General features: G+C 41.2%; 2 protein-coding genes and 2 long non-coding RNA genes across 7 annotated transcripts; 3 read left to right on the top strand and 1 right to left on the bottom strand.

Moving 5' to 3' along the window:
- The first annotated feature begins 6,339 nt into the window (after window positions 1-6,339).
- Window positions 6,340-7,885, top strand: LOC136355619 (uncharacterized). Its single transcript, XR_010739953.1, has 2 exons — window positions 6,340-6,516; window positions 6,773-7,885. It is a non-coding gene; the product is annotated as an uncharacterized lncRNA (long non-coding RNA).
- LOC4333124 (protein LONGIFOLIA 2) lies at window positions 7,436-11,952 on the bottom strand. 2 transcript variants are annotated; one of them, XM_015776884.3, is made up of 5 exons: window positions 11,514-11,952; window positions 10,791-10,858; window positions 9,018-10,682; window positions 8,777-8,918; window positions 7,436-8,272 (listed from the first exon to the last, which is right to left on the bottom strand). In XM_015776884.3, the coding sequence occupies exons 1-5, from the start codon at window positions 11,665-11,667 to the stop codon at window positions 7,521-7,523; spliced, it is 2,781 nt and encodes a 926-aa protein (XP_015632370.1). In that variant the 5' UTR covers window positions 11,668-11,952; the 3' UTR covers window positions 7,436-7,520. The 2 variants fall into 2 exon arrangements, with proteins under 2 accessions (XP_015632370.1, XP_015632371.1); XM_015776885.3 differs by having other exon boundaries at window positions 11,517-11,952.
- Window positions 11,953-12,067: 115 nt separating this feature from the next.
- On the top strand, window positions 12,068-13,537 carry LOC107280468 (uncharacterized). Its single transcript, XR_001544752.3, has 2 exons — window positions 12,068-12,287; window positions 12,536-13,537. It is a non-coding gene; the product is annotated as an uncharacterized lncRNA (long non-coding RNA).
- A 7,687-nt stretch (window positions 13,538-21,224) lies between these two features.
- Window positions 21,225-24,468, top strand: LOC4333123 (uncharacterized). Of its 3 annotated transcripts, none has more exons than XM_066308892.1 (4): window positions 21,225-21,758; window positions 21,984-22,151; window positions 22,595-22,832; window positions 23,950-24,136. In XM_066308892.1, the coding sequence occupies exons 1-2, from the start codon at window positions 21,308-21,310 to the stop codon at window positions 22,007-22,009; spliced, it is 477 nt and encodes a 158-aa protein (XP_066164989.1). In that variant the 5' UTR covers window positions 21,225-21,307; the 3' UTR covers window positions 22,010-22,151; window positions 22,595-22,832; window positions 23,950-24,136. The 3 variants fall into 3 exon arrangements, with proteins under 3 accessions (XP_066164989.1, XP_066164988.1, XP_066164990.1); XM_066308893.1 differs by lacking the exon at window positions 23,950-24,136 and adding an exon at window positions 24,248-24,468 and having other exon boundaries at window positions 21,252-21,758; XM_066308891.1 differs by having other exon boundaries at window positions 21,243-21,758; window positions 21,984-22,832.
- Window positions 24,469-24,782: the final 314 nt, after the last annotated feature.

Raw genomic sequence — 24,782 nt, 5'->3', positions numbered from 1 at the left:
CTTTCAGAGTACCACTATCTATATGCCACTTTTCCAGATTTTTTTACACAAACACCACAAGAGAGATTATCTCCCTAATTAGTGTGCCATGTCAGCAATGGAGACTTGAAATGATCTTTTTGCCCCTGATTTCATATAATATTTTATGAGAGATTACATACAAACATATGTTAACAAATATTCATTGAACAAGTTCACCATAATATAATAATAGATTGAACATAGCCACTTTCATATAGAACCGAACCATCCATATTCCAATATATATTGCCAACCTGACATGTTCACAATGCCATAATAAGACATCATGCATAAGTAATCCCTCATATTATAAAAGTTCATTGAGAGATGCTAGGCCGTACATGCAGGCCATAAAGTAGTTTGTAGCAAAATAAGAAGGCATACGCTCATTAGGCCATACACATCAGATCACAACAAAAGGTGCCAAAGGCTTTTCAGACCATACATCGTTTCATAAGTTCATCAGGACACATCACATAGCAAAATCAGTTGAAAAGCTTGAGTGGTGAAGCAATTTTGGGCTTGTTTTTTTGAAAGAGGAATTTTGGGCTTGTTAGCTAGCTTTTTCCTAGGAGTAAGCTTCTTGGATTGCTAGCAAAAAGGTCATTTCAAGTTTCCCTGCTGACATGGCACACTAATTAGGGAGAAAATCTCTCTCTTGTAGTGTTTGTGTAAAAAAAATCTAAGAGTGGCATATGGATAGTGGCACTCCGGAAGAGTGGCAAATAGTTAAAACCCCCAAAACAAATTATAGATTCCGTCTGTAAACTGCGAGATGAATTTATTAAGCCTAATTAATCCATCATTAGTAAATGTTTACTGTAGCATCACATTGTCAAATCATGGCGTAATTAGGCAAAAGATTCGTCTTGCGATTTTACATGCAAACGGTGCAATTGGTTTTTTTCTGTCCACATTTAATGCTCCATACATGTGTCCAAACATTTGACGTGACGGAAAAGTTGGAAGTTTGAAGAAAAAAATTTTGAATCTAAACACAGCCTTTAGCTTCTACCAAACCGAGCTGAAGTCCAAGCGTCCAACTTTGGTCACTCGTTCCTCGGTCTAATCCAGGGGCGAGCGGTGTGTTGTGGAGGTCGTGACCTCATTTCATCGTCCTACCGCGCTCGCCCTCGCCCTCCCGCTCCCGCGTGCATGAGTGAGTGAGCACATTGTCGTTTTTCCTAGCCTCCGTGTCATCGTCGAGCTCATCCCATGGGAGAGAGGGGAGATCCAGCAAGCCGCCACTGCCGCCTGAGGCTGGATCCAGCAAGCCCCGCCGTCAATCCGCTTGGCGACACAGTCGCTGCTTTGGCCGCCTCTCTGCCCGGTCGCGCCGACGAGACGGACACGCCAACATTGCTAGATCCGTCTCGAGCTCCTTGCCATCCACGCACGCACGTGGTGCCGAGCTCGTTGTCGCTTCGATCCGCCATTCTGTCGCTCAATTTCCGACGGCGCCCCGACGAGGAAGGTGGAGGGAGAGCCACACCAACGGGCAACGGTTGGGGGGAGGGAAAGTGGTGAAGGGGGAGAGGGGTGCCGATAGTGGGTGGTAAGGAGAGAGGGATGCGGCAGGGTAGCCGAAGGAGGAGGCCGAAGTAGGGAAAGGATAAGGGAGAAAGGAGAGGGGGGTATTATAATTTTTTTCTAGATTTTAGGGTGTTCGGTGTAAATTTTGGACCTCCACATAAATTGAAAAATAAAATGAGAACTACAAAAATAATAGGGGATAAGCTATAAAATTGAAGCCACTTCTAAAGCCACTTTGCAGGGAAAGAGCAGTGTTGCTACCATCTATGAGGAGACTCACGAAAAAGCTATGTGCCACATAAGCTGAAGAACGTATAAGAAACTATTCTTACAATGCGAGTGGCTTTGACTGGGGGCTCGTCTGGCCCATTCTCGCTTGCTTTGCACGAGGAGCATACTTGGGGCATGACAGATACAGACGTGGAAAGGATCTCCTAGTTGGCATGTTGGGGCTGAATGCCACCTAGGTGCATTGTGAAAGATATGAAGAATCAAGATTTTAGATCTGTAACCTAAACCTACGTGGCACTCCGAAGCTCCTCAAATGAGTAGGACACACTATGAATGAGCTAATATGGCACTCAGGGTTTAATACTATGACTGGCTTTCCTTTACCCAAAGGCGGTAATCATCTCTCACCCACTAATGCGTGGGGCTATGGTTTAGCTAAGACAGTGGGGCCACCGATCCGGTGGTTGATCTCCTCAATCGTGCCATGAGGTGGGGCGGGCGGTTGATTTTCACGTACGTCCGACTGGGATTTAAGGCATGTTTGGTTGGTGCCACATGTTGCTACACTTGAGGTAGGTTAATTTGATCAAATATAGCTAGGTTTGGTTTGTTTCTACAATTTTAGCATGCCGCACTTTCTTAGATCTCTTTTGATCCCACTAGTTATAGACCTTTTTCTTAATCAAAGTTTGCCACAAGTGTGGTCATCAATTTTGGAGCCACAATTTACATTTTGCCACACCTTTGACACAAAATTGTGGCAAAGTGAGGTGGGCATCCAAACAGGCCCCTAAGTTTGGGAAATATACTCGTGAGATCAGCTATACTACTCCAAATCATTAAATTTTTAGGTTTTTGTTTAAGAAAAAAAAATAGTCTTCAACATTAGCCCTAAACAAACTTCCGAAAATATTTATCCCTACTTGTGAAGAGCGAGATTTCAGCTCCCAACCATTAAGGTCGTGCACGTCAGGAGAAGAAGGGGCCATACACTGGAGTGCGAAAAGAGAATGGATTTATTTGGAAGTTTCTTTTATGTCCACCTCTTTTAAAAGTTAAATTAGGTTGCCGGGGAGAATACTTTTATCCCTTAAATTCTATTAGAGGTTTTTTTTTTAAAAAAAAAAGAATTGGAGAAATAGATTTGTGTGGTCTGTTTGTGATGCTGATAATACATCATTTACACAAGTAAATAACTTGACCTAGGTAACAGAAACTTTTAAGAAGATTGAATTTATGAGCAGCTTGGGATTTCTATCAATTGTCTCTCAAAAATAAGACTTCATGAAAGCCAATGATTATTTCCCATCAAGCCCATTTGGCCTTTTCTAAGGGAAATAACTCATCTTCTCACTCCTCACGCTTTATTTCCATTGGTTTTTATTTGAGGAATAAGTTCATCTAAGGTCCCTTAACTTGTTAACGAATCCGATTTTTATCCTTCCATCGAAAAAACAGATACAACGGGTTCCTCAACTATCGAAACCGGTGCAATATAGGTCCTATAGCGGTTTGGGCGACAATTTTAGCTGACATGGCGCCTACGTAGCTGAAAGTGCATCTAGGCCCTTAATGTTTTTGGTGATTAATTACAATGCGATTAGAGATGACTAACATTTTTATTTAAGCAAATGTGAAGGTTGTTATGTCCTCAATGAGTTAGCGTAATGCATATCCCGCCGAATATGTTGATGTGTGTGATGCGGCAAATGAGCAAATGGTATATTGTACCTTTTTTCTTTCGTTTGAGTCAATAGGAATGCCGTACTATTAAGAGGGATGATGTATTGACATATGAGGAGTGATCAAAGTGCTCAAAATCAATTTTTAAAAAGTGTTTCTCCTCAGTTTGGTGTGTTCTGGAAATTTTCGGAGTTTTCCGAAAGTCATTTTCGGACTTTCCGAAAATGCACAGAACCAATTTTCGCTTCTGGAAATTTTCGGATATGTCCGAAAGACATTTTCGGACTTTCCGAAAATGACTGTGAAGGCAAATGTGGTTCTGTTTATTTTCGGACTTTTCCGAAATTGATTTTCGGAGTTTCCGAAAAACTTCAGCAAAGGCAAAAATCGCTTCTGTGTATTTTCGGACTTGTCCGAAAGTGATTTTCGGACTTTTCCGAAAACATCCAGAACGATGTTTTGGTGCTGGAAATTTTCGGACTTATCCGAAAAATTTTTGGAATGTCTGAAAAATCTTTCGTTGACTTTGCTATTGGTGCTGAGCTGGAATTTTTGGACTTGTCCGAAAATCTTTCGTAATATCCGAAAATCTCAATTATTGTGCATAACGGGCAGAATTTGGGCTGTGGCTATAAATAGCCCCCTCCCCTCACTTGTGAGCGCGGCTGGTTCCATTCCAATCATTTGTGCCCTTGGCTTGCTCTCTCTCTAGCACTTTTGAACCTTGCTTTCTTGTTTCCCCTCTCACCCGTGTTTGATTTGGATTTGGTGTGTGTGTGAGAGTTGTGGATTCGAGTTTGTGTGAGTGCTTGTTGTTGACTTTGTAAAGATTTGTGAGCACTTGCATCATCTCCGGGAGTTCTTTGCTTCATTTGTTACTCTTGGAGGTTGAGGACTCCTAGGCGGCTAGGTGTCACTCCCGAGCCACTGATCTACTTGTGGTTGGCCGGGAGAAGTTTGTGAAGGTCGGATCTCACCTCCGAAAGGGAAGAGATACCCTTAGTAGAAGGAGTGCTTAGTGCAACCTCTTGAGGAAAGGGTTAGCTAAGACCCGGCTCTTAGTGAGCTCCTCAACGGAGAGTAGAATCCCCTCAAGGATTCGAACTTCGGGAACAACTTCGTGAGCTTCATCTTTGGTGACTTTACTTCCTCTCTCTCCACTAGCTTTGCTTGTTTGAGCCGCTATAGGTCTAGTGGCTGTTTGTGCTAGCATATTCTTGTTGTAGGCAACTAGATCTAGGATTTACTTTGCTATTTGTGCTGACTCCGAAAATTTTCGGAAATATCCGAAAATTACTGCTTCCGCTTTTAATTGAATTTTTGAATTAGCCTATTCACCCCCCCTCTAGGCCTAATTGACACTTTTAGTAGCTAATTTGACTCTGTCTTCATCTGATGTGGCAGTGATGCGGTGCTTACGGGCAATTTTGATTTGGAAAATAATAAAAATTGCAGGCCCACATGTCAGTTACACAAAAAAAATAGTGGGGCCTACGTGGCCCCACATATCATTCTCACCCATCCTCTTCTTCCTCCTCTCTCCCCAACTCCCCTTTCTTCATCTCTCTCTCCCTCTCCTCTCTCCAGGTGCAAGTGAGGAGGGGCAGCACACGACGGCTGATGGGAGATGGGAAAGGAAGGAGTGACGCGCAATGGCTGGCGGAAGACGAGGGTTGCGCGATGGCCTATGAGGCTGAGGAGCCGACCATGCCGCCGCCCCGCTCGAGCTGGATCTATTGCCCGTCTCTAACTTGGTCTGCTCGCTCAACATCGTCGACCTCTTGTTGGCGCTCATGCACGGCAACCAACTTGTCTCGTTTTGAGCCATGGCGGCAGCAACCTCATCTCCTTTTGAGCGGCGACGGTGTGGTCACTGTGCTCGACCGGCTCCACCTCGTCTCCTCTCCATCCTATCTTTCGAGTGACGTGGGTGGTGGCGTCGCCGTCACTGAGCTCGATCGATATCATCTGATCTCCTTCCGGTGAGCCTCCCCCATGAGCTCGAGCTCAAGATCTCGATTGGCACTGCCTCCTCCCTCTCCACTCTACCCCCGCTCGTTGTCCTCCTCCCTCTCCGCCCGGACGCCACGCACCGCCCCTCCTTGTGAGCCATCCACCGCGCACCACCCCTCCTCACTTGCGCCTGGAGAGAGGAGAGGAAGAGAGATATGAAGAAAGGGAAGTTGGGAAGAGAGGAGAAAGAAGAGGAGGGGGGTGAGAATGACATGTGAGGCCCATTTTAAAATTAATTTTTTGGTGTAACTGACATGTGTGGGCCCATAATTTTGAGTATTATTTTCCAAATCAAATTGCCATGAAAGCGCCATGTCAGTGCCACATCATATGAAGACTGAGTCAAATTAGCCACGTAGACGCCACGTCAGCTAAAACCGCCATCCAAACCGCCATAGGACCTATATTGCAACGGCTTTGACAATTGTGGGACCAGTTGTATATGGTTTTCCGGTTGAAAGACGAAAATCAGATTCATTGACAAGTTAGAGCAAGGCTTATAATACAGCCGACATGTTGGCTATAAGGTTCTTTATAGACTTCTCTCAGCCTACCCATATAATAGTTAGCTTTTTATAATTAATACGTAGCCCACTTGTCTGTCTCACGGAGTTTTTTTGGTTCTTGTGTCCAAGCCGGCTGTAAGTTTACAGCCCGCTTCTCCTCTCTCTCCTCTCTTCTCTCCTCCACCTCAGCATTTAGCTGGCTTATAACCTTCTATTATACTTGCTCTAAGGGACCTAAGATGAACTTATTCCTTTATTTGATTCGTCGATTTTACTTTAGCTGGAGCAGGATGGCTTGATGTGGGCCAGACGAAACTGGCATAGGAATGGTCGACAGGCCGAGAACCCAGCTCAGTATTCGCATCGCCATCCTTCGGAGGATTCTTCGGCGGAGTTATTTTAGTACTCCCAACACGGGTGCGGCCTACCATGGACGACCTCGCCGTCGTCAGCTTCGCCGGGGGCCTGGAGCCCAGCCAGAAGCCGCCGACCTCCATGAGTTTCAGTTGCCCTGTTCGTCCATATACAGGTCTTGCTCGCTTGAATCCTACCACGCTTTTCTTTCTCTCTTTGGCTTCAGTTTCAGTTGGTGCGCTACTGAAATGCTCTGGCGAAATGCGTATTGAGATGAATGCAAACGTTCCATGGATTAAGGTGGAAAAACTGCCAAGAAATCCAACTGGGTTCAGGTTTTCTTGCTTTGCAACTCGGTGACAGTTTTTTTTTTGGAGGGGAGAGAACTTTAGGAATTCGTAGCGGATTTTGATGTTTTTTTAGGCCTGCAGGGATTCAGACTTAGGAGGATCACTTGTGCAAGATGAATGGGCCTGAATGTCCGATGACTAAAAATATCTCAGCTTGGAAGTTGGAGAGCTCTTCTAATATGCCAAGTTAATCAGGTAAGTTGCAGAGCTGCAGTGCCACTGATGGCACATGAGCATTTCTGCATTTGTTTGTTAACCAAATATTGCTCAATGTTTCAGTTCCTTGCGTTCCTTTGTTGGAACGAATAGTGGTTGCACTAAAGGGATTTTAGACTTAGTTTGGTATAAGATGAGAATTTTGTAGGATTACGATTCACATTATTTGCGCCTTGGTACTGAAATTGTAAAATCGAGGGTTAGGGCAAAATTTGGTCACTGCTAAACATTCTAATGTTACCAAATCCCAACTAGACAAAGACATCACATGTTATCTGTAGTAGTGCAAGATGTGTCTGACAGGTGGTTCCTGTTATTATGTTGTCTGAAATACTGTTGATCTGGTTGGAGACTTATAACAGATAGCATCTGGTGGTCATCCTGAAAAAATATAATAAAATGTATGAAGAAAATAGAAATGGATCTTTGTCTGACCAGGGAACATCTTCGAGGGAATCTTTGGATATTTTTTTTTTTGGTTGGCAAGATCTCAGTGTTACTGTTTGCTTGCTCATGTAGATATATATATGTCAGTTAACTCATGGATTGTATAGCCAGTTTAAAACGGTTACATATACCATTAGCTAAGCTTCCTAAGAAGCAGAAATTTGGCCTATATGCTGATGAAAGACAGCTGCCTCCTTAGCTTCCATTGCGTCAGGTGCACCTTCCCTTTGTCTACTCCACTAATTATCTCATCAATAAGATCCTTAAAGATGGATTTTTCAATGGCCAAAACAATTCCTTGCCGTTCACTGTCGGAGCTCTTCCACTCTTTCATGCCTTGCATTGCATCCTCTGCTAGCCTGCTATCTTCCTCTTCAGAGCACCTTATCATTGAGGACCGAGACTGGATCATGTCAATCTCTGCACATAAGTCCTTGAAAAGTTGCCACCCACTTAACTTCTTTGACTGAAAGAACTGCACTGATGAATTCACAGTGTGGTTGGCATCCATTTGCTGGGCGAGGAGTTCATTTGCAAGATCAAATATGAGCCTACGGTGCAGCTTTTCTTCGTCTGGTTTTGCTTGTTCAAGGATGAGGAAAAGCTCTGGATTAATCGGGTAGCTTGATGGTCGCAGCTGATGAGGCATCATTTGAAAATTTAGTTTGTTGTGTAGGATCCCTGATGCTGAAAGTATCTCGTAGAGGTACTGGTGATCTTTATTGGCAGCAACTGATGAAAAAGTGTCATCGGTTTTCAGAGCTTCCTCACTCAACATTTGCAAGAGCTCAAGCTTTTGGATGAGGGCTTTCATGTTTTCTGCCTTTATCTGGTTGCCATCGTTGCTTGCCTTTGAAGGTGGTGTATCAGGGAGGCTTGTTGGGTTCCAACTCTCATCTGAAGTATGCGTCTCGCCGTCTGAACAAGTGAAAAAAAGAAAGAAAAGATAAGTTGATAATTCTTGTCTATCTGACATTCTGTCTCATCTATAAAAATCAAAATAATTGGTGGGCTCATCTACATAAGTATGTCTGCACATTAACCAACATACTATCATGTTCCTTCGTGGCAAGTGCAACATGTGGGGTTCCTTGTAGATGTTAGGTGCAGACTGTAGACATGAACAACAGCAGGCAGCTAAGGAATTGTACTCTCTAACAGTTTGGCACAAGCAAACACTCACATGTGTATCTGCAACTGTCAATTTACTGTGATCCTTCCGATCTGAAAGGACCACAAGCTATGCTTGGTGCATTGGCTACTGGTTGCCTGTCACTATGATTGGTGGATGTGCTTACAGCTAAGTATGCTTGTCCTATGCCTAACCAGTTTGAGCTTCCTTAGTGGATGGAAACAAAGTTACAAACAGTATAAAAACTCAAAAAGTTTGCAGAAGAATAGCTTGCCAGACCAAGTCCTCACCTTTGAAGGAATCTGAGATTCTCTTCAGAGAAGGCGATGACCCCTCATGATAAAATGTTGCATCAAGAACTGACACAGGACTTGGGATGTTCTCCTGTGGATGGATCTTCTTCTTGTCTGCAGGTAGAATTGTAGGCATTTCCTGGGAAAAACAATGTTTTGTCAATCAGTTGTTACTGCCAGATAATGTTTTCATAACAGTAAGGTCTTTAGAGGTGGTACTACAGTTAATTTTCTGTACCTCACGATTGGGTGTTGAAGCTATTTTGCTTTGATGGATATATGGTGAGTTGGCATTCAGAGGATTCGGATGATCAACGACACCCACATCGATCTGCTTTGCCAAATTGATTTTAGTTTCAGGGATGTGTAACACATTATCGTTGTCAGAGTTGCTCTTTGTTTGCGAGTGCCTTGATCTTAGCCTGCCTCTTGGGGACACTGTTTCTTTAGATTTCTTGCCTGGTGACGTTGGCAAAACCGGTGGACGAGACCTCCTTTCAGAGTCCGCCTTCTTCTGTGCCAGCCTGGGGCTCAATGAGCTGGAAAGCCTTGGTGATCTTGCAGAATTTACAGGTTCCTCACCACTGGAATGAGCACTTTCATTCGGAGAATGATTTCTCTTGCTATCACTGTTTTCATTCTTCCTGGTGAAAGATGTCTCTTCATGCCGTAGTCTTCTTATGCCTTTTGGCCTTGAAAGGGGAGCAACCAAAGTATCTGAAGCATCAGGTTTTGTGATGCATCTTGCTGGTTTCATGATCACAATTGGAGACTGGAAATTTTCAGAATCAACTATTTGTTCAGAGGCCTTCTTTTGAATGGCTGTTAATTCAGGATTGTTGTCGCTCTGGCTTGGGCCATCCTTTTTGTGCAGTGTGCTCAATATCCTGAGAGCCCTCAGTTCCTTGTTGCATTCCGACAACTCTAGACCCCTGAGTCTTCTCTGTATGTCAGCATAGATGGATGCAGTTCTTGGCTTCACTTCAGCTGCACGTCCTGTTACAGCTCTCTCATTCTGTCTCCATGGGGCTGCTTCAGGGATAATTCTTGGAGAAGGATTGGTTTTCAGTACTGGAGAGTGATTCTTCTGCACCGGGACACTATGATCTTGGTTCTTGATCCTTTGACAGTGTGACGGCTGATCAATTTGCGTGCCATGGACAGGTGTAGGTGACCTTGCCGTCTCATGGATGTCAGGAGTAGTTCCTTCCAACCCCATGAGCTTGGCAACGACGCTGCTGGCCCGCTGATGGCTCGGCGATTCTTGGTGCTTCAGAACATCCAGGAGGTTGTCATCAGTTCTTATGTAGCCAGAGTTCTTCAGACGTGAACATGGATTCATGGATTCTTTTCTGCTGTCCAAGGACAGCCTGGGAAGCTCCTTGAGCTTTGCTGAAGGCTTCTTGCTGTCTTGCGCTTCGACCGACCTCAGGAGTTGCCGATCGTCGCATGAGAAGCGTGGTGGCCTGCTGGATTCATGAACATATCCAGGAACGCCGGTGCTCCTGTCGATCCCAATCACGTAAGTTCCATCGGTTGATTTGGAGATCAGCAACGGCCTTGGTGAGTCTTTGTGCAATCCTTTTCTGGACTCCTTTGTCGACGTCTTGATGGTCATACCATGGGTTTCCCGGTTGATGGACTCCTTGACAATGTCTCTAAAGCCAGTGTGTGGGTCTTTGGTTTTGGCCTCTGTCTTGGAACATTTCACACTCTTTGTCTGTGAGCTTCTTGGTGGCTTCCCAGCAAAACGCTCTTTGTTGATGTAGGAGAGCTCTTGTTGTATTGGTCTGTTGATGTCTGTGGACGAGAACGAAGAGCACGATGAGGAAGAAGAAGATGCCCGCGATGATTCCATGGAGAGGCTACTGTTCTCGGTCATACTTTTGCTGAAGGTTTTGTCCTACACAAGTAAGTATTATGTTTTGAGTCAAAAACCAGTCTGTTTGAGGCAGATGAACTGCATACTTGGGATATATATTTGTCATGCACAGTACAGTAGGAAAATTACCAGAGTGTTGTTTGAAGCAACTGGGTTTTGAATCGAGACATTGCTGTTGCTGTTTGGCAAAACATGGCCTAAAGAAAGTATTCAGGAAACAGTTATTAATATGAACTGTATTTGGGTATAAACCAAAAGAAAGTTACCGCAGTTAAATTATAAATATCTAATTTGATCGAGGGAAGGAAAAGATCAATATCATAAAGATATCTGAATTTTAAAAGTTGGATTTGATCAAGAACATATCACTGAAATCTATTGATTTGTTTCAGCCAAAGAATACCAAATATCTGAATAGAAAAAGCACTTCACTTTACTACCATTTCATTTTTACTTGACTGATTATTCACTGTGCAATTGCCCATTACTACAACTCATATGTGCTACATCTACATTCCTGCAGCTTCTGAACTTGTGTCAGTTTCTTGTCCATGACCATGTACCTCCCTATAAATTTCCCCTGTTCTTACTTGGCAGCAGCAGTACTTTCTAAACGAAACAATTTTTTAATCCCTGTTCTAGTTTAGCATCTACTGCCAGTAACACTGTTCATATCTCCACAGGACAGTTAGTATTCAGTTTTGTCTTTGTGATAAACTTTGGCAGCAAAAGAGAGAGAGAGAGAGAGAGAGAGAGAGAGAGAGAGAGAGAGAAAGAAGAAGAAGAAGAAGAGCTACACGAAGAGCACACGCCGCAGAAGAGTACAGAGAAGAAGAATTGGTATGGTACCACTACCTGGTGGCGCCGTGCCTCGGGCTCCGCCGCGTTGACGCGCGGTGAGGAGGCGGCGGCGGTCGAAGATCTGGAACATGCCGGCCATGCAGCCCATCTGCCGGTCGAAGTCGGAAGCCTCCTGCGCGAACGCCTGCATCATCCGGGACGGCATTTCCTTTGCCCCAAGCTAAGCTCTCGGCTCTTGCTGAACAGCTGAAGACAACCCCCAAGAATCGGAGATGAACGAGAGGCCTCTTCACTCCATGGCAGAACCAGGCTAAGCTAGTTCTAGCAGCAAGAACACCCCAACCAAAGAGAGCACGTAGATGCAGGCTTTACACAGAGCTTTCCTTTCCTTTTCTTTTTTTTTATCTTCTTTCTTCTGTTCTATTCTCTCACGCTATCATCTACTTCTCTCTCTGTTTGACAGGTTCAGTTGAGAGGAATGGTGCTTGTCAAGAGGAGGAGGGAGAGGCAGCAGCTTGATTTAAGAACGAGAAGATATGTGTGCAATGGCATTGCAAATGCATTGCAGCAGCAACGACGACTGGTATGGCTGGTCCTACGGAGGCCACAGCAAATGAGCAAATACAATACTGTGCAAGGCACATGTGGGCTGATCATTGTGGGCATGGGCATGTGATGCCTGTCAGGCTTTTGCACCGTCGTCGTCGTCATCGCCCGTCAGATCAGATTCAGCCTAGATCGATCAGAGCCTGCCACTGCCAGTGTTAAGGAAGGAATGCAGACCTGTCCCCGGGTCCCACATTCCGACCCCGGTTATATATACAGGTGAGAATGATTAAAACCTCATTCCTTAACATTGATGGAGTGGGAAAAAAATGATCATAATTTTGTTGGGTTTCATAAATTGGATCATATGACCGAGATTAGTAGTTGTCGAAGTTACATCCTGAAAATTTGCATTCACGTCCAAAATGGCGTGTTTTCCGTAAACAGTGGGAAGTATTACTAACATGTATAAATCTGTAACCCGAATAAATATAGATTGGTTCTAATCTAAGTATGCTCATGTGCAGAACAATGCTAGAGCGGTTGGTCAATCTGGTGGTTAAGCCATTCAATCTTCCTGTGAAGAAGAAGAAAAGGGGAAGATTGGAGACGAAGGAAGATTCAGCTACATATCCCTGGTTCCAGAGCGGCGCGTGTGGCAGAGAGCATGTGCCGGTTCTACATATGAGATATATAATCTAAGCTTGCTTCTGGACGTGGATCACGTTAGCAGCAATCCACTACACCACCACCATGAACTGTTTGTTTTAGCTGCGGTCAGAACGGCCGGGCCATGCTCAATGTTCAGACTTCTACGGCCTCAGCTGATCACCACCAAACGATGTGGATGCTCTGCATGCCCCCACAGGCAACCACCCGAAGATTTGTTACTCCGGGTTTTGCCGCTCCATGTGGCACTGACATGTGGGTCCTTAAAGGTGTTACATGTGGGTCCTTAAAGGTATTACAGGTAGTCGGTGGTAGCGAGACGGTCTGTTTGATTAGGATGATGGTGGAAAAGAAAAAAAAGGGATAGATTTGCTTGAACGATGATGATAGGGTGTGTATGCCTGGGCCCTCGCATGTTTGCGGATGCAGGAGCATGCAAATGGAAGGTTGGCACTATTTTTCGGATGAGTTGTAAGCGCTGTACTTGAGCAATTTGATGGGTGAGCTGTGTTAGACTGTTAGGCATCTGGTTTTTGCAAAAGGACAACTTGATCAACGTGCTGTTTGCTGTTCGGTCATCTGTTGCAAGAGCAATTTGATCAGTGTAGGCCACGAGGTTAATTCATTCTGCAATTAATCTCTCTCTGTATGGAACCACTGTTCAGTCATCTGTTTACTGTAGATCCCCGTACTACTCACTCATTGTGGCACCGCGTTTGCCACCTCAATTTGAGGCGCCATGTGTAATGTAGCTAAGCCTAATTATACAGCTGGGTCCTTGACTCAATTTGTAAATGGCTGCCAAACAATCCTATCTCTCAGCTGGTTTATCAGATGAGGTCCATGAGATTCCTCTTGTAGCCTAGGTGGACCAAAAGAGCTATTCCTCTTGTACAGTTTACTCCTCTTTTCACATTCATCCACACATGCATCATGCTCTGACACTGCTGCATGACCCTAACTCCTGGAACTCTCTGCAAAGTGTATCAACACTGACATCAGAACAGATCAAACATATCTCAACATGTGAGTACGTGACCTTGCTGTTGACAACCACCTTTTCTTTTTTTTTTTCACTTTGCACACAATTTTCAGTCAACATAATATATGAAACAATTCTCGGGAAGTAGTTAACACACCATTTGTTCAGTTTAAAGGATTTTCAGCCCATACAAATATTAAAAGTAAAGGAATAGGAATGGATGCACGTATCAATCCATATAATTTTTTCTAAGAGGTTTGAGCGGATGTAAAATTCCCATGTTTTCTCTCTACAACTTGTAAAAAAGGAGAATTTCCTTTGGTTTTTCTATAGTTTGTTTCTACAACCCAAATGATACTTATAGAAATTAATCTTTAGAAATTCTAATACTTTGTTTTTCTTCTACAAGTAGAACACGCTCTGAATATACCGAATGACACTAATACAAATTATTCTTTAGAAATTTGAATACTTTGTTTTTTCTACATATAAAATACACTCTAAACGGGTCAGCATCTTGCGCATTGGGTACTATATAACATATTGGAATTACTCGTAATATAGAAGTAAACATAGTCAAAAGATACTATGTTTTGTTTTGGAACAGAGAGGGTAGTAGTACAGTAGCAGTGGCAAGGGTTGCAGTACCAAACTTGAAGGGGATGCAGGATAAACTGGGAAGTGATGAAGGCAGCTACTAGATCAGAGCATTCCTGCTGGTTCCTTCTCAAGAAGCTGCAAAGAGGGGACCAAGCAAAAGACACAGCGATAAATGGATAGCAATTTGTGTGTTTTGGGGGTAGCTAGTTGTACTCCAGGGACCAGTGTAAGCAGATCTGGAGGCATGGATGTTGTTAGGTGGGTTATACTACCTCACACTGATGGATGTATGGATGGATGGATTGCTGCTAGTGCTAGCTGTATTTTCTTGGACCCCTTTGCTGTGGTGGTGGTCGTAAGTTGGATTTGCATTGATTAATTAGTGGACGCCTTTTATGTTTCGATCGCCTGTTTGTGCTTTGTCCGCCTCAATTGATTAGGATTCCTGGATCTGACACTACAAACCATATATAGTGGTTCTTTGGTATATCAATATACTTCATCTCTCCATTCTATAATAAGTTTATTTTTAACTCCACTCGTTTTGTTTTTAATTAATCATTGTATCAGAGTTTGTGAAAGCAGGAAATAAATATGTTGGGAGTAGATAAAGTATAAAATAGTTATATTGGGATTTGATAAACTGAAGTTATTCTGATATTTTTACATTTCATTGATATATATGGAATTCGTGAAAAATGAACTCATTTTGAAACAGAGTGGATTTTTTTCTTTGCATTTAATTTTATTGGAATGTTCATTTTTAACCGTTTGGTAAATGTGCACTTTCGGGTTTCAACCTGGCGGGAGCAGCTCAATGGCGTGCCGCGTGCCTTGCAACCAAGGAAACGCTTTTATGGTCGGTTAAGGGTCTCTTTTGAATAAAAGGTTTAGGAAGAAATTTTATAGGATTAAAATTCTAGAGAAAATGTTTTTATTTACCCTTTTATTTAAAGGATTGGAGTTTTTCAAATCCTATAAAATTACTATGAAATGACTCGTTAGATGTAGATTTTTGAAGAAACTTTGTAAGAAGTCCAACCTCTTTGAAAAATTACTTCAAGTCTATATCTCTCATTCGATTACTGTGTTTTTCCCGCGGTTCAATCAAACGATTTTTTCCTATATTTTGCAATCATCCGTTTTACATTGGCATTGTCAGAATTTTGTATGTATTTCCTCTATTTCTTAGTTTTTTCATTCATATGATTCAAAAAGGTCCCTAAGATCAATAATAAGACTCACTAATATGGTAGTATGGTGTAATGTAAATTTCTTTTTTACTTCGGATTATGTGAAAAGGCATATGTATATACATCGGACATCACTACACATATATACACCAAAGAAATGGGTGATAAAGTTGAATATATATGGCTTCACCAAATAAGGTTCAACTAATCTTAGTACCCACAATTAATTACGTATATGCGGGTGTATGTATTTTCACTGGGAATTTGGTGAGGTTCACACGGAATTATCGCTGGCCTTTCTTATTTGAACGTTAAAAGGTGCTCTGAAACTTTTACCCATCAGGTAAATTTAGCGATAGTTTTCTGCTAAGTGTCTGTTGATCCATTTCGCTCTTTTCCATGAGCGCAGAATAGAATTTAGTTCTTTTGATAGTATTAATTAATTTCTCCTTTTTTACAATAAAAATCAATTCAACATATATTTTGTTTATTCCTTTTTTTATTGTGGTTTAAAGAAATTGTATTGATTACTTCGGAGGAGGTGGGCTGTGTGCCGATATGATGACACAGGCCTAAGATGTATACTATACTATTCCATTATAAAAAAGAAGGAATTTCTTCCGGGATTAGGTTAAACACACACATGGCCTTGTGCCATCCAATGTTCAAACTCATGAGATATGACATTTTACATCACTTCCACATTCTTGATAAGATAACTCCTAGTGTTAAATGGTTAATTTAAAATACATCATTAAATCCTAACCATTTATTCTCTCTCTTTGATTTAAAACTAACCCTTCACTCATTTTCCTATCCCAATCCTACTTTTCTTATCACATTATCCAAACATAGCAATATTATGTAAGTTACTGGAATCTTATGAGATACTATTAATTTGCATAGCCTTATCGGTTGCTCATATTCACTAATAAGCCAAAATGGTTTATTAGAGAATAAAAATTAATTTATATTTACAAATTTTATAGATTTTTTTATAGGGACTTAAAAGCCAACGCTAAAAAAAATTGCGTTGAAAATATCTTAAAATTAATTTTAAAATTAAGTTCAAAAATTTAAAATTTGGCTTTTGCTTTGATTTATCAGGCCGAGCGATAATGCTCTTTGTTGTTCCACGTGAACTAGGGCCAAAGAAACCACACAAGTAAATTAGCAGTGTTCTCAGACTATTTGTTTCAATTACCGTGCCCAATTATTCCAATCCATAAATTGCATGGGTAAGTTAATTCATATTGTTTTGAGACTTTGGTCTGGTCTGTCCCTTCCAACACTTACACAGCTTCGTTGTTTCGCTTATTCACTTATCCGAATTACTTATTAACAAATAAAAAATTATTTGTGAGTAAAACTTTTATATACATGTCCTTAAGAACTCAAAAGTAAATGTTGTAAAAGAAAATATGATAGAAAAATTTTAAAAATAAATTCAAAATTGAGTTCTAAAATTTAAATTTTGGTTTATAAGAATAAGCATAAGGGAAACTTAATTATGAGACCCTAGTTGTTATCAATAAAATGTTTTGAAATGAGATGAAAGGCATAAGGGAAACTATGAGACCCTAGTTGTTGTCGATAAAATGTTTTGAAATGATATAGAAGTAGCCGAAATACAGAAGAAATAAGGCCGTGTTTAGATTCAAAATTTTTTCGTCAAACTTTCAATTATTTCGTCACATCAAATATTTGGACATATACATGGAGCATTGAATGTGGACGAAAAAAAACTAATTACACAGTTTGCATTTAAATTACGAGACGAATCTTTTGAGCTTAATTACGCAATGATTTGACAATGTGATGCTACAATAAATATTTACTAATAACGGATTAATTAGGCTTAATAAATTCATCTCGCAGTTTACAGACAGAATCTGTAATTTATTTTATTATTAGTCTACGTTTAATACTTTAAATGTGTATCCATATACTTAAAAAAATTTGGCACATGAACTAAACTCAGCCTAAGCTTGGGAGGTTTCGTTTAAAATGTCATCTCCACGTATCTGTCCTCCTCGCTTGCAAGTCAACATATTTTTTTGGTTTTCGTTTACACAGAGTACAAGTTGTTACACCGAGATGAGATTCTACGACTTGTCGCATTTATTTACGCTTTGCACGAAAGTTTATGTAATGTCAAACAAACTTTAATTAGACATAATGCTCTAATTAAATTTCCATCTCAATGAATGGGATTCTGATCTTCCCCCTTAAAAAAGGTAAACCAATTTAGACCACTGCCAAAATGATGGGCAAGGTTGGGCTTCGGGCCACGCCCAATAAGCCTAAGCTTAATGCTAAGGCCCTCTTTATTTAGATATAGACTTATTAATTTAGACTTTTAAGTTAGCTTATTGGTTTATATGATTTATAAGCCGGTGGATTTAATATCCTAAGTTTAATAGTGAAGTCATGTATCTATCTCACATAAGTCAAAAAAGCTTCTCCAACTTAGTTTTTGGCTTAATAGTGTTAGAGTGGCTTATAGCTTTAGAAAAGCCAAACGAAAAAGCCGCTTATTTATTTAGGCTTAGATTTTTCGGTTTATAAGTTGGCTTATAAGCCTAAAAACAAGGGCCTAAGACAAAAAGTCAAAAAGAGAAGCCCGAGCCTAACCATCCTAGGGTTTTGAGATAGGGTGGGTTCTCTTAGCTTTTTTCACCGCCTCAGGCCTTATTCGATTAATCCCTATAAGGGAGTGGTTGGAGGAGATTTATTCTAGTATATAAGTTAAATGAGTGTAGCCCCATTTAACCTGGGACATTTAACATTTTGCCACTTTTAAGATGTGGTAATTAGTAGTATTTATCACTCGTTATCTATGACATGCTAGCTCTCATGTGTCTATGACAGGTAGGTCCAGTAGTAAATTTTTTATCACCACTCGTAAAAGTGGCAAATAATTAATCATTCTATTTTATCCGTTTATCAGCGATCGTAAGAGTAAGAGTGGAGCTAAAGAAGACTAGTACCGGTTTATCCGCTTGTGCAGAAGGTGAAAATCATGGGGAAGAGATCTTATAATAATATCGTCAACAATAGAAGAGCTAATAATTGGCTGGAAATGTGCTCATAAATTTTAGATCGCTATATTCTCTGCAAATAAAACAAAGAAAATAAACCAATCGCGGTCCATCCCTTATCTCCTCAGTTTGTCGACACGTGTGTGTGTGTGCGTGTGCCGACTAAAAACCGCTGCAAGTCATTGCACTGCATGCAAATGTAACTTGGAGAAACAATTAATGGATGCCGGGGCATTGGCCGGTCGACGACAAGGCTTCCATTTATCCTCAAATTCCGACGAGAAGATATAGAGATAGAGCGCATATGCATGTTCCGATACACATGCGAATGGAGCATGCATGTCTTTTTCTTCTCTTTCAGCTAGAGGACATGCATGTTGGATAGAGAGTACTCTAGTTAGATGTTGCAGTCAATCCATCAGTCGCTGCCATGTGTGCAGTGCTAAAGCTAGCATGCATTATTTAAACGGTTTTTGACCGTTTATATATATATATATATATATATATATATATATATATATATATATATATATATATATATATATATATATATATATATATATATATATATATATATATATATATATATATATATATATATATATATATATATATATATATATATATATATATATATATATATATATATATATATATTGACCGTTTAAATAAGCTACTAGCTAGCAACTCGACCCTAGCTATAGCTAGGGCTCCAGGACAGTTGCCGGGGGATCGACCGGCAGACACGCGTGATCGGTTGATCGATCGACGCGTGCGACGACGAGATGACGGCGAACAAAGCCAATCTAACGTTCTCCATCGCGTCGGATGGCGACAGCCTCTTTTTCCTTCGCTACTTTACCCATCTTATACTACTACAGTAACCTAAAATCGTATGTAACTTATTCTAATACTATTAATAGAGAGTTTTCTATCAAATTCATTGTATTATCATAAAGCACATTCGGTTTTAGATTGCTATATATTCTGAGACAGAGAGAATCCATATTGTTCTCTCTCTCATGTACTTATGGTATAAGATTATAGTCGTAGTATGTACTCCTGTACCAATATATATGGGGGACATATAAAGAATACAAAACGTACTCTGTAGAACGTAGGAGCTGGCAAGCATGCGTGCATACAACATCCGATCAATCGGATGGAAACATAGGGTATACCGTACTTATGTACATGCATGCATATATAACACTTAGTGCCGGTCCTGCTACTGTGTATCATCAACATCTGTGATTGAAAGGTTTCCAAGAACATAGAAGAACAATATCACAGAATCAAACATATACTAGTCAGCATCCAAGAACACAGATCTCGAAGGAAGAGAACGACATACCGTCACTGCTACTACTCTTCGTGATGAAGTTCTCCAACCAGTGCATCTACCGCTGTCACTGCTTATCGCCGTCCAATGCGCCGACTGCCATCGAGCCCTTGCTGGTGGGAGGCCACCCGCTATATGCCGCTGGGGGAGGATGCACCTTTACCGGGTGGAGAAGAGAAGAGGATTTGGTGGAAGATAAACTGGTCGCTTATAAGTCAACTTGTGTCTTATGTCATCTCAGCTTGATTCATCGGTGGCGTTTTTCTTAAACTAATTAAATAACACTGATGTCTCATATATAAATACTGGTTTTTATACGCCCAACACAAATGACTCACATGTAAGTATCAGTTTTTTGTCATAACCAATACGTGTATGACTATTGATATTGGTTTTAATTTGATAATGTCAAAACATGGAAAACCTCTCATATGAGACTGGTTCATATGACGTGTTTTGTACTAGTGCAGCCCCCACACCGGTAAGGCACCTTATGGCCTATGGCACATTGCAGCCTGATAGCTAGCTGTTCTAAAATACAAAATGGACTCCAAAATCTCCCAAATTTAGTCATCGATGCACTTCTGAACAAAATTCCGTGACAACGATGAAGTGCACTATACTATTTGACGACCTTTGTGATGGTATATTTTTCAATTCACGTTCCTTGCAACGATAGCTCTGGCAGAGTCGATCAACAAAATAACCAGCGATATCATACGCATCATATATAGACAAATGCAACTGACACGCACACACTTAAATTAACTATTAACAACGATCATGTGCGCGTCCTTCTTCGATCGTTCAGCTCAAGATTCCTTAATCAAAGCATCGAGATTATATTTTTTTTCGTATGTATTAGCCTAACTAGCTACCAGTGTGCAGCTGGTACGGTAGTGCAGCTCCAAAGTCTTTCTAATATCTTATACTCTTTTCATGGTCAAGTGGCAGTATCTCGCATTGCATGCATGTGAGCATATATATCAGCGATCGTTTGCTGGAGCCACGGGTAAAGTCTAGCTAGCTAAGTGCTAATTAGGAGCACACAAAAATCTTGTGGCAGTTGTCATATTTATTCTTCAGTTAATTAACGACAAATCTGTCGGTCGATGTGGATCGATCTATATATATATATATATATATATGTGATCTCCACTCCACCGCATTATCGTAACTAATCCATCTGTTAATTCTTCATTCGTGTGGCCATATATATCGATCGTGTGCATGGACACATAAAAAAAATGAGTTAATTAATTAATTAATCTCTACTACTTAAAAATTTTGTAGTGGTGACGATGACTCTAACCTAGCAGACACGCGTGGTATTACCCGTACGATCGTACACATCCAACGATCCAGATCGCCTCCGCCAAACGCTCACGAGCGCCCCCCTCCCACATTCCTCATCCCCTTTTCCCCTTGACAGCCTCCACGCCGCCCCCCACTTCCCCGATTCCACCGCCTCCATGCCGCTGTCGTCGCCGCCCCTCTCCCTCCCCCCTTTTCCCTCACACCGTCACAGCCTCCACGCCACCGTCGCCGGCCCCCCGCTTTCCCCGACTCTACCGCCTCCACGCCGCCGTCGCTGCCGCCCTTCTCCCCTCCCCCCCTTTTCCCCCACGCCATCCAACCGTCACAGCCTCCACGCCGTCGTCGCCGCCCCCCGGACTCCACCGCATCCACGCCGGCGTCGCCGCAGCGGGAGAAGGAGGTCTCCGCGCGACGGATTCCGGAGACGCCGCGGTCTTCTCCCTCCCGCGTGGTCCCTCCATCACCACCGATTGACCGCCTCCACGATGCCGCCTCCACAGGAGCAGGGGAACGCCACGGCCTTCTCCCTCTCCCGCGCGGTCCTCCCCATCAACGCCGTTTCACCGGCTCCACCGGTCGCTGTCCAGGCCGCCGCCACCTCAGCTGGTCACTACTGCCCCTCTCCAACCCCCCTCTTCTCTCTCTTGAAAACACATCTTCATATGTTTACAAATTTATTCATGCAGTAAATATATATGATCAAGACAATGTGTGTTCCATTAAAATCAGCAAAATATAGGCATATTTTGCTTGTCGATTATTATCCTGCTGTACATAGGAAAATTTTCAACTTGTTTGCAACAATGTCTAAAATTTTCAACTTGTTTGCAGGGTATTATCTGTGTCTGATGATTTGATGAATGTTGGATCGAAGGTTTGAATAGAACGGTGATTAGCTGCTGGCTGTCGGGTACTTCTCCAGCAGCCGCCGCCGCTGATCTTCTTCCCAGGACAACTTTCTGCAGCCGCCGATCGCCAGACACATATCACTTGTTCATGGTTATTTAATTCAAGGCTACTTAGTAGTATATGTTCTCATATGGTCTTTAGTACAGTCAGTCTATCATGCATATTATGCTGCAGCAGAACTTTTTTCTTAATATACATGTATATATTTTCATATATGCAAACATTGGGATGCGACATTATCTATTTCAACACTGAAAGTTTCTGAAAAATATAAGATAGGGAAGTCTGAAAACTTACTATCACAATATAGGAATAATAGGGAGGTCTATGGCCCTCAATTTCCTCTGTTCTATACCTCTATGTAATTCTTTTATCTGATAGTTTTATATATCACCACCAAATTCATATATACATCATATATAATCTTTGAGATGATATTTTATATAGTGTAGTCTTACCAATTTCTTTTGTAGTAGATCTGAACACGTCAATGAAGGGTATTAATAATGACTTGTTTGTTTTCTGCATTGTAGTTTCAACAAATCGCCATACCCTGTGCCTCCTCTCTCTATCCATCAGTTGCCTGCCGACGATCTTCTGCCGACGAAGTGCTGCTGTCCGCCGCGATCTTTTGCATACGCCACGCCACGTTTGGCCTTCTCAGATGATCGCTGGGAAGGCCTCACGGCCCTTCCCCCTGATCGACTGCTTGATCTACCTCGACACGATGGTCTACAGCAAGGCTGCAGTGCGGTCATGAGGTCCACCTTGGTGAGCAGCTTTCTAGACCTCTTTGCAATTTTGTTTGGTCTTTGTTTATTCCTTGCAAATTGTAGGCTGACATCGCCATCATCTGATTGTTTATCAGACCTGATCGTTTAGTTTAGTTTTTTTTTTTTTTTTTTGCATTGCATCAACGTGAGGACGCTTCATAATTAGGGAGAAACTGTGGGTAAAAAGAATTCCAGGTGCCAAATGCGTGGGTAAAAAGAATCATGGACTGATATTATAGGAGACATTGAAATGTTTCATGAACTGTGAAAATAAATATTTGATTCAATGAGGCTGTTCACAGTCTGAAAACAATGTTCTGTTGATAGGCTTCAACCTTTCATTTGTAGCTGCAGCCATATACGCACAAATTTCATTAAAGCTTGGTGCTCTCAGCACTTAAATGCCAAAACAGATCTCAATTCGTATATGACCTGAGTTTTTTTTTTTTTTGAAAGATGGGCAAAAGATTTGCCTCCTTTGTATTAATAGAGAAGGAGCTGAGTTATTGGTCTGAGTGTCTTGGATCTTATTAGGAAACTGGGCATTTGTAACAAGAAATTTAGATGTGTCAGAGGTATAGCTCATTAACCAGAACATAATTGGTTTATCAACCAGATATAATGCACATTATCAATGAAATAGACCCTCTACCAGCCTCTCTGGCTTTACTCCTGATATTGAGGAACTTTTATTATTTTTTTATGGGTAGTATAAAGCTTGCTCTTGCTAGGTTGTGGTTATTAAACAAAATTTAGAAGCTTCACATCTGATACATGCTGACATCCCTTACTGGATCATTTTGACATGATTGCTATGAGAATATGGCCGAGTTTAGTTCCAAACTTTTTATTCAAACTTCCAACTTTTTTATCACATCAAAACTTTCCTACACATAAACTTCCAACTTTTCCGTCATATCATTCCAATTTCAATCAAACTTCCAATTTCGGCGTGAACTAAACACACCCTGTGTGTTGGAATTCTTTTCAGGCTGTTTTCCATATAGCCAAGTAAAACTCGTAGGCAATGTAATGGTAGTAACAAGTAATGTATTCCTCACAGTGATATTTCACCATGCTATCATTCTTTACGAGCATCTTGTGAATGGTTTCAGGAACAGAGCAAATGGATTGCAGTTAAGAAATGCTTATCGATATTCAACATTTCTTAGGTCAGCTGGTCAGAGGCTGGGTCACTTTTTGGCATTATTGAGCAGAAGATGTTCTCGCAATTTTCCCCTTTACTGTACTGAACTTATACCATCTATTTTCTTAAATGTCAAATACTTAATTGAGACTGCATTGTGTCACTGACGGTTGCTTGATAGCCAAAATAAAAAGAGAAATATAATATAATAAATTTGTGCGGAGGTTTCTGGATGAGCCTCTTATCATTTTCCTTATTTACCTCAGGTTTGGCCTTTGGATTGCATCTCAGACTTTTGCATGGTGGTCAACTGGCAATAATCTTCAGTTTTTTTTTATGTAAAAACACTATAGAAAAGATTCCTACAGTGTATATATTATAAATATTAACAAAACCATACAGAAACCAAAACTTCAGGTAACATTATGGTAGTTCAGGTTTTTTGGGCGATTTGCAGCAAGGAGTGAAAATAATTGATCTTTATTTAGGTATGTTCTTGCTGGCGCTTAATGCTTTTTCGCAAGCTCACGATGTTTGGGTCACTAATATTCTTTGATATGCATATTTGGATTTGACATGCAAATTTTTATGCATATATTTTGATTCGGAAGTTATTTTTAATTTTCCTTAAATACCATATTATCGTATTTTGTCTTTAATATATTTATATATGACCATAATCGAATTAAATCATTTCACTAAGTGTAATTTTAAATTGATATATTATTTCCCGTTGCAACGCACGGGCACCCAACTAGTAATTAATATGTGTGGACGATTGCATCGATCACATGACGGAAT

This window comes from Oryza sativa, chromosome 3, assembly GCF_034140825.1.
Source record: "Oryza sativa Japonica Group chromosome 3, ASM3414082v1".
NCBI classification, from domain to species: Eukaryota; Viridiplantae; Streptophyta; class Magnoliopsida; order Poales; family Poaceae; genus Oryza; species Oryza sativa.
Note: the sequence above shows the minus strand (reverse complement) of the source record. Positions and strands in the feature narration are given on the sequence as shown.

What these genes read in the sequence shown, in the direction of transcription:
- LOC4333123 (XM_066308893.1), top strand. Translation starts at nt 21,308, where the DNA reads ATGCCGCTGTCGTCGCCGCCCCTCTCCCTCCCCCCTTTTCCCTCACAC. An exon ending in GGCCGCCGCCACCTCAGCTG is followed by an intron (nt 21,759 to 21,983) that starts GTCACTACTGCC and finishes ACTTGTTTGCAG; the next exon opens with GGTATTATCTGTGTCTGATG.
- LOC4333124 (XM_015776884.3), bottom strand. Translation starts at nt 11,667, where the DNA reads ATGCCGTCCCGGATGATGCAGGCGTTCGCGCAGGAGGCTTCCGACTTC. An exon ending in TTGCTTCAAACAACACTCTG is followed by an intron (nt 10,683 to 10,790) that starts GTAATTTTCCTA and finishes TTACTTGTGTAG; the next exon opens with GACAAAACCTTCAGCAAAAG. An exon ending in CTTCAACACCCAATCGTGAG is followed by an intron (nt 8,919 to 9,017) that starts GTACAGAAAATT and finishes TGTTTTTCCCAG; the next exon opens with GAAATGCCTACAATTCTACC.